Source organism: Microcaecilia unicolor, chromosome 7 (assembly GCF_901765095.1).
Source record: "Microcaecilia unicolor chromosome 7, aMicUni1.1, whole genome shotgun sequence".
NCBI classification, from domain to species: domain Eukaryota; kingdom Metazoa; phylum Chordata; class Amphibia; order Gymnophiona; family Siphonopidae; genus Microcaecilia; species Microcaecilia unicolor.
In genome coordinates this window covers 260,555,233-260,570,654 of record NC_044037.1, presented here as the reverse complement: position 1 = coordinate 260,570,654, position 15,422 = coordinate 260,555,233, and the positions used below count along the sequence as shown (strand labels likewise).

At 40.7% G+C, this 15,422-nt stretch overlaps 1 protein-coding gene across 1 annotated transcript in view; it reads left to right on the top strand.

Moving 5' to 3' along the window:
* LOC115473928 (rho GTPase-activating protein 15-like) overlaps positions 1-14,998 on the top strand; it is a 172,767-nt gene extending 157,769 nt beyond the window's left edge. Inside the window, exons 7-8 of the mRNA XM_030209135.1 lie at positions 14,233-14,322; positions 14,916-14,998. Of these exons, the coding sequence (XP_030064995.1) occupies positions 14,233-14,322; positions 14,916-14,951 (126 nt within the window). The 3' untranslated portion in view covers positions 14,952-14,998. The remainder of the gene's footprint in view (positions 1-14,232; positions 14,323-14,915) is intronic.
* The last annotated feature ends 424 nt before the right edge of the window (positions 14,999-15,422 follow it).

Below are 15,422 nucleotides of genomic sequence, written 5' to 3'. Positions count from 1 at the left end.
TTTTCTTTAGACTGGCTAGAACCAGTCTAAAACAAAAATTCCCAGCACGGTAAGCTTTGTGCATCGGGGCTTCAATTTACCTTTAATATACACTAGGCCCTGCCATCTCAGACTTTCTCTCAGTGAGTAAAATTAAACTGAATAAATGTTCCTTTTCATGGAAAAGGTTGGGCTAGTGAGTCCAGATCTGCTGAGAGGCAGAAGTATAATGGGAATAAACAGGAGATATTGTTTCCATGGTATTTTAGTATAAACCAGAAGTGGAACTAATCCAAGTCATGCTTATGATTCCTGGTCCAAATTTCTGTTTAAGAAGGAGTGAGAAGATAGACATATCCAGAGATAAGTAGGAAACTGTTAGAAGTGGAAAGTGATTTAAGAAGAGTCGATAAAAAAATAAAAAAAAATCATATGTTTATATAATTATGAAAGGAACTGAAATTTAAGACAAGAGAAACCAGGGACAGCCTATACAAATCCTGCTAATTTTCAAACATAAGGTAGCTATATTATAGTCAGAATTAACATTGGTATGTGACTATGGGGCTCATTTTCAAAAGAGAAAAACGTCTAAAAAGTGGCATAAAGCAGTACCCCTGAATGCTTCATTTCTAAATGACTGTTAGTACGTGTTTGCATTCTGCAGACAAAAAAAAAATCTACTTATATAGATATGACTAATTTAGATGTGTTAGCCTCTATTTTATAGATGAAAAAGACACCTGTGCTTTTAACAATTTATTCCACAGTGTGCTTTCCTGCCTGTACCTTGAAATGTGTTCGTGTTCTAATGCAGAATGTTTCTGCCTAGACTGTGTACCAAGTAACTAATATCTAATTGTAGAGTTGAATCACAATAAGGTGCAGCTGTCTGGCACTGTATAAACAGCAACAGCTGAAAAAGAATAGCTACAACAGCTGGCAGCTAGTGAAAGAACAGACTACCATCACCTTCAATGAAAATGGGGAATACATAAAACATTTTATGAAAAGTGACACACTTTGACCCCTAGTGTTAAGTGACAGTGTACTAGTAGGGATCAAACAAGAACTGTTACTACTACTAGTTATCATTTCTATAGCACTACTAGATGAACACAGTACTGTACACAAATACGTTAAGAGATTGTCTCTTCTATCCAAGACAGTCAAACAGAAAATGAGGAGGTATCATTTAATATGAGAATGATTAAAACAGGGGTATTGTACAGGTGAGTAAGGGACAAAGTTAAAAGCAGCCCAAAAAAATGTGGGCTTTCAGGGGGGACTTCTATAAATAGCACTAAAAAAAGGGTGTTGAAAAAAAAAAATCAGTGCTAAGCGCTATTCTCTAAAGGACACGCACCCTTTATAATGCTGATTCCCACACCTAACTTTGGGTGCTAGACTTATTCCTGCTGAAATCTGGTGTAAATGCTGGCACTCAAGTTAGGCACTGTCACGCCCCTCACCTTGCCTGTAATGGCACTCCCTCCGTCGGTTTAGGGCCAGGGTTCCCTTCACAGCATCTTCCCTGCCTCCTTGCTTCATGGGGATTGGATCCCCGTTATTGGTGTTCCGGTTGTCCATCTCTCAGCCCTTAACCTATGGGCTCTCCCTTGCCTCCTCTGCTCTTTCCGTATTGGATGCCTGGCTGTTTCCCTTACTTCATCTTCCAAGATCTCTTCTACTCCTTTGTCATTGTCTATTTGGATGACATCTTGGTTTTCTCTGCTTCCCCCCAGGAACACCCCCATCATGTCCGCACGGTTCTCCAGCGTCTACGAGAATACTGCCTCTTTGCCAAATTAGAGAAGTGCTGATTTCACCAATGATCAATCCCATTTTTGGGATATATCATCTCTCCTGAGGGTCTCCAGATGGATCCTACCAAGCTCCAGACTATCCGAAATTGGCCGGTACCTCAGGGTCTCCGGGCCTTGCAAAGTGTTTTGGGGTTTGCAAACTACTACCAGCAATTCATCCATCAATTTCCACCATTACAGCCCCTATTCACTGCCTTCGCCAAGAAGGGTGCCGATGTGAAGAACTGGACCCCAGAGGCCCAAGATGCCTTTGCTGTTTTAAAGCAAGCCTTTCTGTCTGCGCCCATGCTCTGAAGTCCCAATATCAAAAAACTGTTCATATTGGAAGTAGACGCCTCTTCTCTGGGAGCAGGCGCTATTCTGTCTCAAGCCTCAGATTCTGGCAAATGTCACCCCTGTTTCTTTTTTTCTAAAAGTTTTCCACGTCGGAACGAAATTAACCAATTGGAGACCGGGAATTGTTGGCTCTTAACGCCAATTTATCTCCTAGAAGGGGCCTTGAACCCCATCACAGTAATCACAGATCATAAAAACCTCCTATACCTTCAGGACGCCAAAAGACTGAATCCGCAGCAGGTGCACTGGCCTCTGTTTTTTGCCCGATTTAACTTCCGCCTGGTTTCAACCTGCTGAAAAGAATACACAAGCTGACGCCCAATCCAGGGAAGTCTTAACATAGTAACATAGTAAGTGACGGAAGATAAAGACCTGAATGGTCTATCCAGTCTACCCAACAGTCACATTCATTCTCAGTTCTTGATTAAATCAACAATGAACATGATATTATATACTTGATCATGGTCTTCTTGTTGTTTCTGGGACATAGAACATAAAAGTCCGCCCAGCTCTGTCCTTATGTTCCAACTACTAGAGTTGCCGTCAAGGCCTATCTGAATCCGACTTGTCATTTGCGGGACACAGACCATAAAAGTCTGCCTGGAACTGTCCTCGTGTTCCAAATTACTGGAGTTTCTGTTGAAGCTCTCTCTTCATCCCATACTAAACCGGATTGCTATATGCAGCACTCAGACCATAGAAGCCAGCCCAGCACCGGCCTTAGTTGATACAGCCAGAGTTGCCATCTAAGCACCACTTGATATGCAAACACATATGCAACCCTTTAAGTTTTATTTTTTTATACTATTCATTTTCTAATTAGAGATCTGCTGTGTTCATCCCACGCATTTTGAAATCTGCCACAGCCTTTTTTTCTCCACCATTTCCCTCGGGAAGGCATTCCAGGCATCAACCACCCTCTCTGTGAAAAGAGGTTTTTGACTTTACTCCTAAGTCTTATCACCCTGCAAACTCAATTCATATCCTCTAGTTTTACTATTTTCTCTTTTCTAGAAAATATCTGTTTCTATGTTAATACCTTTCAAGTATTTAAAATGTCATTATTTATTTATTTAGGTCATTTATACCCCGCCTTTTGCTGCAGTGTTGCAGCCCCAAAGCGGCTTACAATGAACTAGTAAAATAAATACAGTTACAATAAAATAGTTAGGATCGGAAAATCGGGGAAAGAAGGGAAAGGGAAGAGAGACCAAGAGGGACGGCAGAGATCCAGGAGAGATGATGAAGATTCAGGTAAGACAACGGGGCTGAAGCAGGTCCAAGCAAGATGATCCCCAAACGAGCACTAAGAAAAACAGCAGCAGCAGGCGGCCAGGAGTGAGACGACGAGCACCAGAGGCTGAAGAAAGCTGAAGACCAAAGGCGCAGGCATCAAGATGGTGGATCGAACGGTCCTCCTCCGCAGCTCCAACCGTCAGGGTCTTCCAAGCCAGGGCAGCAAACTCCCAGACGGAGGTGGTGAAGATCAGGAATAAGGCAGCCACAGCAAACGAACAGCAGACCACAGCTCCCCGGACCATAACGATGAACAAACGGCGACGGACGTCCCGAGGGCCCTCAAGAGCAGCTGAGCAGCCGGCCCACCGACACGCAGGCAGCGAACCACGCTGGCCAGTGTTTTCCCACGAATCACCACACCGGGGAAAAGGAGAGACATCTGGACACCACAACAACCAGGAAAACCGGCGCGACCGAAATCGGGCCATCATTCGGCCAACAGGTAACCGGACGATGGCGAGTTCCGAGGTGGTATCAGGAGCTTGCGGATCACTAGCCCGTTAATCAGCCGCCATCTCCCTCCTCTCCTCTAGGCTATATATATTCAGATCTTCCAGTCTTTTCTTATATATCTTATATATCCAAAGGTCTCTCTCCCTATCTGTGCATATCAGCCTCTCAACGCCTAACACATTCGTCTCCCTTGGATTTCTACTCCCTTCTTTGCATTGAATTTTAATTGCCAAACTTTTGCAGATCCTTTTTCATGTTTTCCACTCCCTCTGGGGTGTCTACTATGTCATCCGCAAAAAGGCAAATCTTACCTTCTAACCCTTCGGCAATGTCACTCACAAATATATTGAACAGAATTGGCCCAGCACCGATCCTTGAGGCACTCCACTACTCACCTTTCCCTCTAGAGTATGTCTGTCAACCAGTTCCTAATCCAGTTCACCACTTTGGGTCATAACTTCAGCCTGTCAAGTTTATTCAAGAGCCTCCTATGAGGAACTGTGTAAAAGGCTTTGCTGAAATCTAAGTAGATTACATCTAGTTCATGTCCTTGATCCAGTTCTCTGGTCAGTCAAAGAATTCAATCAGATTCATTTGGCACGATTTATCTTTGGTAAAACTATGTTGTCTTGGATCTTTTAACTTATTGGATTCCAACAAATTCACTATCCTTTCCTTCAGCATCGCTTCCATTATTTTTCCAATAACCGAAGTAAAGCTTACCAGTCTATAGTTTCCAGCTTCTTGTCTGTCCCTACTTTTGTGAAGAGGGACCACATCCGCTCTTCTCTAATCCCACGGAACCTCCCCTATCTCCAAGGATTTAGTAAACAAATCTTTAATAAAGCATGAATTAATATGTGGATAGAGGTGAGCTGATTGATGTAGTGTATCTAGAGATGGGAGTATTTAGTGACGTAATTACATGTGCTGATGACACAAAGTATTCAAAGTTGTTAAATCGCAACAGGATAGGAATTGGTTATTGGACAGAAAACAGAGGATAGGGTTAAATGGCTATTTTTCTCAATGGAGGAGGTGAATAGGATCTGTACTGGAACTGGTGTTATTTTTTTTATAAATGGTCTAGAAATTGGAACGACAAGTGAGGTGATTAAGGGGCCCCTCGCGGAAAAAACAACACTACCATCAGGAACACCCAGGTGTCCTGTGGTAGTTCTCTTTTTGGTGCTTACCATTTCACGCACTGTAAAATAATTTGTGTTTTCTTGCACAGTGGGTGGGGAGAAAGCATTTTGTCTTTAATCAGGCAGTGCATGGCCATCGCCGCATGCTGTCTCATTACTGCAGGAGTACTGCATGAGCCCTTAATGCCTTCTGAATAGGTGGCGGTAAGGGATCAGGCAGTAAATGGCCATGCACCTATGGAAAATTAGCACTTGGCCATTAAAAACATCAAAACATAGATTTTTCCCGCCGCTGTAAAGAGTGGCTTCAGCAAGTGGTAATCCCACATGCCCACACTACAACAGGCCACTTTTTAACTGCAGCTTAGTAGAAGGCCCCCTAAATTTACAGCTGACAAAAAACTATTCAAAGTTGTAAAAACACATACAGACTGTGAAAAATCGCAGGAAAACCTTAGGAAACTGGAAGACTGGGCATCCAAATGGCAGATCAAATTTAATGTGGACAAATGCAAAGTGATGCACATTGGAATGCTAGGGTTCACCTGAGTCGGCAGCCAAGAAAATGATCTAGGTGTCATTGTATACAATATGCTGAAATCTTCTGCCTAGTGTGTGTTGGTGGCCAAAAAAGCATACAGGATGCTAGGAATTATTAGGAAAGGATTGTAAATAAGACCAAGAATACTATAATGCCTCTGTATCGCTCCATGGTGCAACCTCACCTTCAGTTTTGCATTGAATTCTGTTACCCGTATGTCAAAAAAGATGAGGAGGGGCATTTTCGATATAACGTTTAAGTCCAACCTTACACATTTTTCTAAAATCTGCCAAAATTCAAGTGGGGAATATAGCCATTTGCAAAACAGAAAAAATGTCTATCATTTTTTTCAAAAATTAATATTTGCTGGATGTTTTTGTTTTCTGTGTGTTTATTTCTTTGGTCCATTTTTGAAAAAAAAAAAATGTCCAAGTGAAAAATGCACAAAATCAAGCCATTGGGATATAGGAGGAGCCAGCATTCTTAGTAGACTGGCCACACAGACATCCCAGGAGAGCTATGGGGAACCCTAGAGGGCACTACAATGGACTTTAAATAAATGTTCCCAGGTACACATCTCATTGTTGCTCCCTTAATTTGTCTGTTGAGCCCCCCAAAAACTTACTACCACCACTACAGTAGCCCTTATGGGTGAAGAGGGCACTTATATGTGGGTACAGTGGGTTTCTGGTGAGTTTTGGAGAGCTCACAGTTTCCACCACAAGTGTAACAGGTAGTGGGAGGTATGGGCCTAGGTTCACCTGTCTACCGTGCACTGTATCCACCACTAGACTACTCTAGGGACCTGTGTGCTGCTGTAATGGACCTTAGTATAACATGTGAGTCTGGCATAGAGGCAGGTAAGTAATGCTTTTAATCATATTTTTTTGGGGGGTGGGAGGGAGTTACTGATCACTGGAAGGGTAAGGGGAGGTCATCCCTGATTCTCTACAGTGGTCATCTGGTCATTTAGGGTACTTTCTGTGTGACTTATAAAACAGGTCTAGACCAAAACATCCAACTTATAGTCCTGCAAGTTTTTGTTTTGTTCCATTATGACAGAAAAATGTCCAAGTGTTAGGCATGCCCAGATCCTACCCTTAACATGCCCTGAGCCCCATAGCGTAATTAGAAAAGGTTCAAAGAAGAGCAGCAAAAATGATAAAAGGTTTGGAATGCCTCTCATATGAGGAAATGCTAATAAGGGTAGTGTTGTTCAGCTTGGAAAACAGATGGCTGAGGACGGATATGATTGAAGTCTACAAAATCCAGAGTGGCGTAGGATAGGTAAAAGTGAATTGATTATTCACTGTTTGAAATAGTTTTACAACAAATAAGAACAAATATTTATTTTCACTGAAATAATAGTTAAGCTCTGGAACTCATTGCCGGAGGATGTGGTAACAGTGGTTAGTGTGTCTGGGTTAAAGGTTTGCACAAGTTCCTGGAGGATAAGTCTATAGTCTCCTATTGAGATAGACATGGGAGAAGCTACTGTTTGCTCTGGGATTGGCAGCATTGAACTTTGCTACTATTTGGTTTTCTGCCAGGTACTTGTGACCTGGATTAGCCACATTTGGAAGCAAGATACTGAGCTAGAAGGACCGTTGTTCCCATTTTGGCTATTCTTCTGTTCTTGTGCCATGTTTATTTATGCCTTCAAGAAAATGAAGCCAATTGGTGAGGCAAGATTTCCCTCAGTTGAACCCATGCTGACTCTGTCCCATTAAACAATGTCTATGTATTTGGTAATTGTAGTCTTTATAATAGTTTCCACTATATTGCCCAACACAGAAGTCTGGCTTACCAGTCTGTAATTGCTGCTTTCCGGGCAATTGTGTAATTGCCCAGATCACCCAGAACCCTTTTTAAAAATCAGTGTTATATTTGACACCTTCCAATTTTCAGGTGCTATGGACGATTTTAATGACAGGTTACAGATCACTAACAGCAAAGCAGCAATTTCATGTTTGAGCTCTTTCAGTACCCTAGGATGCATTCCATCTGGTCCAGGTGATTTACTATTCTTTAATGTGTCGATTTTGGATCTGTATGTTTTTCAGGTTCACCAAGATTTATTTCAGTTCCTCCACATCATTACCCTTGAAAACAATATCTGGTACAGGTAGATCTCTTACATCTTCTTCCGTAAAGACCGAAGCAAAGAATTCATTCAGCCTCTCAGCTGTGGTCTTGTCCTTGAGTCCCCCTTTTGCTCCTTCTTGATCTAACGATCCCACAGATTTCCTCACAGGCTTTGTACTTCTGATGTACCTGAAAAAGTTGTTACTGTGAGTCTTTGCATCTGTGGCAAGTTTTTCTTCATCTTCCAGAAAAAGGGTCACATGATCATATATATTTGCCTTGCTTAATAATTTAACTCTGGCATTATGAATCTGTTAGGCTTTCTTAATAATGAATACTTTTAGGCCTGATAAAGAGTGTTTCAATATTTTAATCTAGAGAGGACAAGTGGATTAACCAAGTTATCAAAATCGATATCATGGATCAAGCGTAAGATAAGAAGGGTACAAAAATTTTCCTCACTAAGGTGTTTATCTGCTCATCAAAGGTAAGCTGACTATCAAGAATTTTGATGCTATCCTTCACATCAATCTGCGATCCACATAGCAGAGGTGCTATGAGGGGAGGAAAGCTTATCTCTCTGGATTCAGCTTTAGTGTATCTTCATCAGTTGAACTGACTGCAAATTCATGAGCATGACTGATGGTGTGGACAGCATGTGAATCAGAGTAATCAGAAGTGTTAAGGAGATGAATGCCATCGGCATATATAAAGGTTGTAAGCCCCGAGTTTGAAACAGAATGGAAAGGAAGATGTTGCATAGCTTGGAGAAAAACAGCCCTGAGAAACCCCATAATGAAAAGTTTAACTCTCTGAAAGAAAGTTATTCCAACTACCATGAAAAGATCAATTAGTTAAAAAGGATTGAAACCATAGTTTGGAATGGGATAAAAGATGCAAAGGCATACTAGATGATATAGCACCCTCACGAACAAAAACATCATGTAAACGAAACTCAATACCGTGGTTCAACAATGAACTGAAAAAACTAAAAACACAATCCAGGAAACTTGAAAGAGCATGGGAAAAAAATAAGATGAAAACACACTCAACACAAAGAAACAATCACAAGAAAATACAAATACGCAATAAGACAGACCAAAAGATCATACTATAAAACCAAAATAGGGTCAGACTACAAAGACACGAAGAAATTATACCAACTCATGAATAAACTCCTAGACTCCAATTTGGTCACTTCATCGAATACAGACATCCCATCTGCAGATAAACTTGCCAATTATTTCAATGAAAAAATTGTAAATCTACATAACACGCTACCTCACGACAACCCAGACATAGAAAACTTCCTCAATAAACTGGACACAACTGCTGGAGAATACCCGGCTGACCAAACCTGGTTAAACTTCGCCCCCCTTACCGTCGATACAGTTGCACAGGCGATCAGCAGGTTCTCCAAAACTCAATGCTATCTAGACACCTGTCCCAACTACCTAATGAAATCCGCCCCAACCGCTTCATCGCAGACCTCACATCCCACCTAAATTACATGCTTCAACAAGGTCTCTTCCCAAAGGAAAATGGCAACATTCTACTTACCCTGATACCAAAAGACAGGACAAAAAAAACAAACGAAATCACAAACTACCGACCAGTAGCATCCATCCCGCTGTCAGTCAAAATGATGGAAAGCATGGTAGCCAAACAACTTACTGACTATATACACAAATTTTCAATATTACATGAATCTCAGTCAGGATTTCGCCCACTACACAGCACAAAAACAGTACTATTCATTCTCCTAGCCAAGTTCAAGCAGGAAATAGCAACAGGCAAAAATATCCTCCTCCTCCAATTCGACTTGTCTAGTGCATTTGACATGGTAAACCACAATATACTACTAAGATTAATAGATAAGTTTGGGATTGGTGGTAACATACTTAGCTGGATCAATGGTTTCCTAACCACAAGAACATATCAAGTAAAATCAAAATCAACCATATCATCACTGTGGAAGGCAGACTGTGGAGTACCACAAGGATCACAGCTATCACCAATCCTCTTCAACCTAATGATGACCTCTTTAGCCAAGACCCTATCCAACCAAGGCCTGAACCCTTTCATATATTCAGACGATGTCACAATATACATTCCTTACAAATCTAATCTGACAGAAATCACCAATGAAATCAAAAGCAGCTTGAACATCATGGACTCCTGGGCAAGCGCATTTCAACAAAAACTCAACAAAGAAAAAACACACTGTCTCGTCTCATCCCAACACAGCGCGGACAACCCTACTATTATCAACACCCCAGATCACACCCTCCCTATCTTAGCCTGAAAATCCTCGGCGTTATAATAGACCGCAACCTAACACTAGAGAAACAAGTGACAGCCACAACTAAGAAAATGTTTTACTCAATGTGGAAACCTAAATGCGTGAAACAATTCTTCCCGAGAGAAACATTTCGCAACCTGATATAATCAATGGTACTAAGTCACATGGACTACTGCAGTGGAATCTATGTGGGATGTAAAGAACAAATATTAAAGAAACTTCAGACTGCCCAGAACACGGTAGCCAGGCTTATCTTCGGAAAAATCCGATTTGATAGTGCAAAACCCCTCCGCGAAAAACTACACTGGCTCCCAATCAAAGAATGTATTTCTTTCAAAATCTGCATTCTAGTTCACAAAATTATCTACGGTGAAGCCACGGGATACATGACACACCTGATTGACCGACCAACCAGAAATACTTCAAAATCAACATGAATGTACCTAAACCTGCAATACCTAAGCTGCAAAGGACTGAAATACAAATCAACTTACGCAACCAATTTTTCCTACATAAGCACACAATTGTGGAACGCACTTCCAAAAGCCTTAAAAATTATGTACGACCACCTACACTTCAGGAGAACACTAAAAACTTATTTAAAAAGGCATACCCTACCAACCCAACATAAAAGCCTGACTGCTGCAACACAACATAACCAAAATACAGTATAGACACAACAAACAAAAATACAGTATGGACACACAATTCTGTGCACGACACCCCTATGTGACTATGCCACATGAAATTTATCCTATCTCATGTGGCAGTACCACATGAACCTTATCTTATCTCAACATCACTCTGTATTTGTTTACACCGGAGTCTGCAATCGCATCTCCGGCACTATGTAAGCCACATTGAGCCTGCAAATAGATGGGAAAATGTGGGATACAAATGTAACAAATAAAATAAATAAAAATAGTATTGTGGTACCTCAAATGTCAATATCATATAAACTATTGAGAAGAAGTCTATGGTCCACGATCTCAAATACTAATGATATATCCAGTGACTTCAGAAGAATAATTTCTCATGATCCACATTGATATGGATATACTACTACTACTAATCATGATATAGTCAATAATGCCTTTCTGAGTGAGCACTGTACTACAGAAAGGGTGAAAACCAGTTTGCTTAATGTGCTCTAAATTAGTTTTGTCCAAAGAAATCATAAAGTTGAACATCAACTTTTTTTTTTCCTAATAGTTTGGTGACAAGTGACAGATTTGAAATTGGGCAATAGGAAATAAAAAGGAGGTATCTGCTCTAGGATTCTTAAGTTATGGATGGACAGCTGACTGCTTCCACTGGTCTGGTATCTCGTCCATCTCAATGGTAGTAGCAATCACAGAATGAAGATAGATTAATAACAAATCAACTAATTCTTTAAGGAGACTGGATGGCAGCGCATCAGCAAGGTCTTTGGATTTTTTTTTTCTTTTGGTGCTTTTAGGCCAGATAGATAAGCACAATTGCCTTCCTCACTCAGTCTTCAAAACCTCATGTCCAAATGAGCAGTTTGCCCAAACTTATGTGTGATTCAGTAGGGGTGTAAATGTTTGGTGTGCATTTTTTAAAATATACATGTATTTGCCTTCTAAAATGGAAGGAACGTGTATATTGAAAAAGTCTGCTCACACCACAGCCCCTTAAAATCAATATGTGCCACCTATATACACATGTAAGAGAAAGGCATTTTTAAAATTGCTGCTTTCAGTATATGTGTAAACCTGTGTACACATATAAACCTGCTTTTCCATATGTAAATAATGCTTAGTCCTTCTAAAATTGCATTCTTAATGCTACCTAACCCTTCTGAAAGCACCTCCTTAACCTCACTTTTGATGAGTCTAAGCCTAATGTGCCTATTGGGCTCATTTTCGAAAGAGAAGGACGCCCATTTTTTGACATAAATTGGAAGATGGACGTCCTCACAGAAATGTCCAAATTGGTATAATCAAAAGCCGATTTTGGACGTCCCCAACTGCACTCTGTCGCAGGGACGGTCAAAGTTCAAGGGGTCATGTTTGAGGCATAGCGAAGGTGGGACTTGGGGTGTGCCTAACACTTGGACGTCCTTGACCCATAATCGAAAAAAAGAAGGACGTCCCCGACGAGCACTTGGACATTTTCACCCGGTGCCCAAAATGAACACATGACCACTGGAGAGAACAGGGATGACCTCCTGTTACTCCCCCAGTGGTCACTAACCCCCTCCCACCCTCACAAATATGTTGTGCCAGCCTCTGTGCCAGCCTCAGATGTCATACTCAGGTCCATGACAGCAGTATGCAGGTCCCTGGAGCAGTTTTAGTGGGTGAGTGCACTTCAGACAGGCGGACCCAGCACCATCGCCCCCCACCTGTTACATTTGTGGAGGAAACAGTAAGCCCTCCACAAACCCACTATACCCACATCTAGGTGCCCCCCTTCACCTGTAAGGGCTATGGTAGTGGTGTACAGTTGGGGGTAGTGGATTTGGGGGGGGGGTTGGGGGGCTCAGCACACAAGGTAAGGGAGCTATGTTCCTGGGAGCATTTTATGAAGTCCACTGCAGTGCCCCCTAGGGTGCCCAGTTGGTGTCCTGGCATGTCAGGGGGACCAGTGCACTACAAATGTTGCCTCCTCCCATGACCAAATGGCTTGCATTCGGTCATTTCTGAGATGGATGTCCTTGGTTTCGAAATTTGCTGAAAATCAGAAACATCCATGTCTAGGGACGTCCAAATCTCGGGACGGCAAAATTTAAGGATTTGGACGTCCCTGATGGTATTTTCAAAACGAAAGATGGATGTCCATCTTGTTTCAAAAATACAGGTTTCCCTGCCCCTGGATTGGGATGTTTTACAAGGACGTCCAAATCGAAACTTGGACGTCCCTTTCCAAAATGCCCCTCTATATGTCATTGAGGAACATTTTCGATAGAACGTCTAAATCAGAATTTGGACGTTTTACGAAAAAGTCCAAATTCTGAACAGGAAAGCAGGTCATTTTCGAAAAAGATAGACTCTATCTTTTGCTTTCGAAAATGCTATGGATGTCTTGTGATTTGGACGTCCTTTTTTTGGTCCATTTTCGAACAAAAGACGTCCAAATGCAAGATGTCCAAAACAGAGGAGGAGTTGCTTAGTGGTTATTGCAGCAGGCTTTGATCCTGGCATCATGGGTTCAATTCCCACTTCTGCTCCTTGTGACTTTGGGCAAGTCAAATGCACAAGGGGCATTTTTGGATATGACATCTAAGTCTGAATTTGGATGTTTTTTGAACACACCCCTGGCATGCCCCCTTGAGATTTAGACGTCCTTCTGATGGACTTCAGAGACGGACGTCTAAAAATAGGTTTTGAAAATACTGATTTGGACTTCTTTGTGAGATAAACCTCCAAATGCAGACTTATGTCACTTTTTGGAAGTTTTTCTCTTTTGAAAATGAGCCTGATTGTAAGTGACATAATAGTTGTTATTTAACAAGAACCTGTTTCTAAACAGTGAACAATATACATTTTGTGATACAAAAGAAAAGTGATGTCAAAAGTTGTCATGAAAATGAAAAATCTCAGTTGTCCACTTTTGACAAAAGCTGAATGTTTGCTACAAACAAGCTTCAGTGTTGATGGGTCAGAGATATGGGTAGACATTAGCAGTATCAAAATAAATATGTGTATAGTTAAATATTAAAATCAAACAAAAATAAGGCCAACCATGACTCATAGAAAAGACTGCATATTTGCCAGATGAAGGTTTGTACGTTTTCGAAGTCCATCATGCTCATAATACCCCTTAACTCTGCAGAACCTTCATTCAAGAAGCTAGGTAACATGGTTGGATCCATGGCTGCAGGACAAGGAACATCATAACCCAACAGATTATATTTTTGATTGATTTTCCTTTTAAAAGACACAGAAATTATATAACTTCTATAAGAAACAATAAAATGCATTTGGTTTCTAGATCCTGTACTTGCTAAATGCTTCTTAACCTTGTAGACCGAAAGAAATAAGGGCTAAATGATAGATTTTATCAAGAGATTATTTGTTCTAAGGTAATATAACCTCTTACTAGTAAAGTAGGTACAAATTGATTTACTGAGCTTGTCTAGTGAATGCAATATTGCTAGAAGTCTTTTATTGCCATATATTCTCATACCATTTACTCTCAGACCATCACTAGTGATCTTGAGTCTGTTTCTTTTTATCTGACAAGTGTCTCCATTTATCTACACACGAGCTGTGCTTCACATTTAATTGTTGTCTACAGAAAACCGGGAATAAACCAGAGTGGGTGGATTTGCGTGGAGCCAGTATTGAATGGACCAAAGAGAAATCCAGCAGAAAGAATGTCTTTCAGGTAGGAAAATATTAATATGATGAAATATCCATTGTGATATGATGAGCATATGTGTTAAAAACTACAGTTGCTGTTATAGATTCCTGTGTAGACCCAAATGAAAATATAAAGCACTTTAATTATTGGTTTAAAAGTGACATAGGCCTTCCCCAACCCTAATTTGTAATCCTTTACACCTAGCCTCTCTGATCATTGGTGACACCTATCCAGGCCCTATTCACTGCCAATTTTTGTGGAACAGAATGATAAATACAGAACTGAGATGTCATATCCATCTGGGGTTACAGCATAATCATTAGCAAACACCCCCCTCCACCTCCCCCCCCCCCCCCATAATCTAGACAGTGGAGTGGCAAGTCCTCAGTGAGAGATTCATACTAAAATTTTGAAGAGAAGGAGGAATTTTACATGCTGTAACCATAACCTTGGATGAATACCCAGAACTTTGCTCTAACAGGAATCTTAAAGGATTTAGCAAAGCTATCAATATTTTATTACATAGCTGGCTTCGCTTTCAAATGCTCACAAAAATCATGCTTATAGCTGAGGAACATGGCAATAAAGCATTGTTTTTTTTCTTTCATTACCTACAGAATAATAAAGGAGTGCTGATTGAAACAAGGCAATAATCAGTTCTGCTGATGTGTTATGTTATAAATGGAAGCAGAATTCCAAACTTGAATTAGCTGTGGCATTCAATCTGAGACCATGCATTATTGATTATGTATGGAAAATGACCATTGGAATGTTTGGGTAGAGAGGAATCTAAGAAACAGAATTGCAAAGCGCGAGCAATTCTGAATCTAAAATCCACTGTAAACCAGTAGAAGGATTATTAGTTGTATGACATATAATGATGCAGATTACATAAGCATTTGCATATTAGTGCATTATGGGCAAACATTTCTGTTTTATTAATATGGTAATGTACTTTCTGACCTCGGTTTTTATATATATATTTATTTATTTGTTTGCTGATATTAGCTTCAGCTAACTGCAATTGTTGGAGAGAAGCTGTGCATAAAATTTAGAAGCACAGAAATTACAGTACCGGTGTCTGTGAACAATACATGGTGTATGTCTTCATCAGAGAAGTGCTG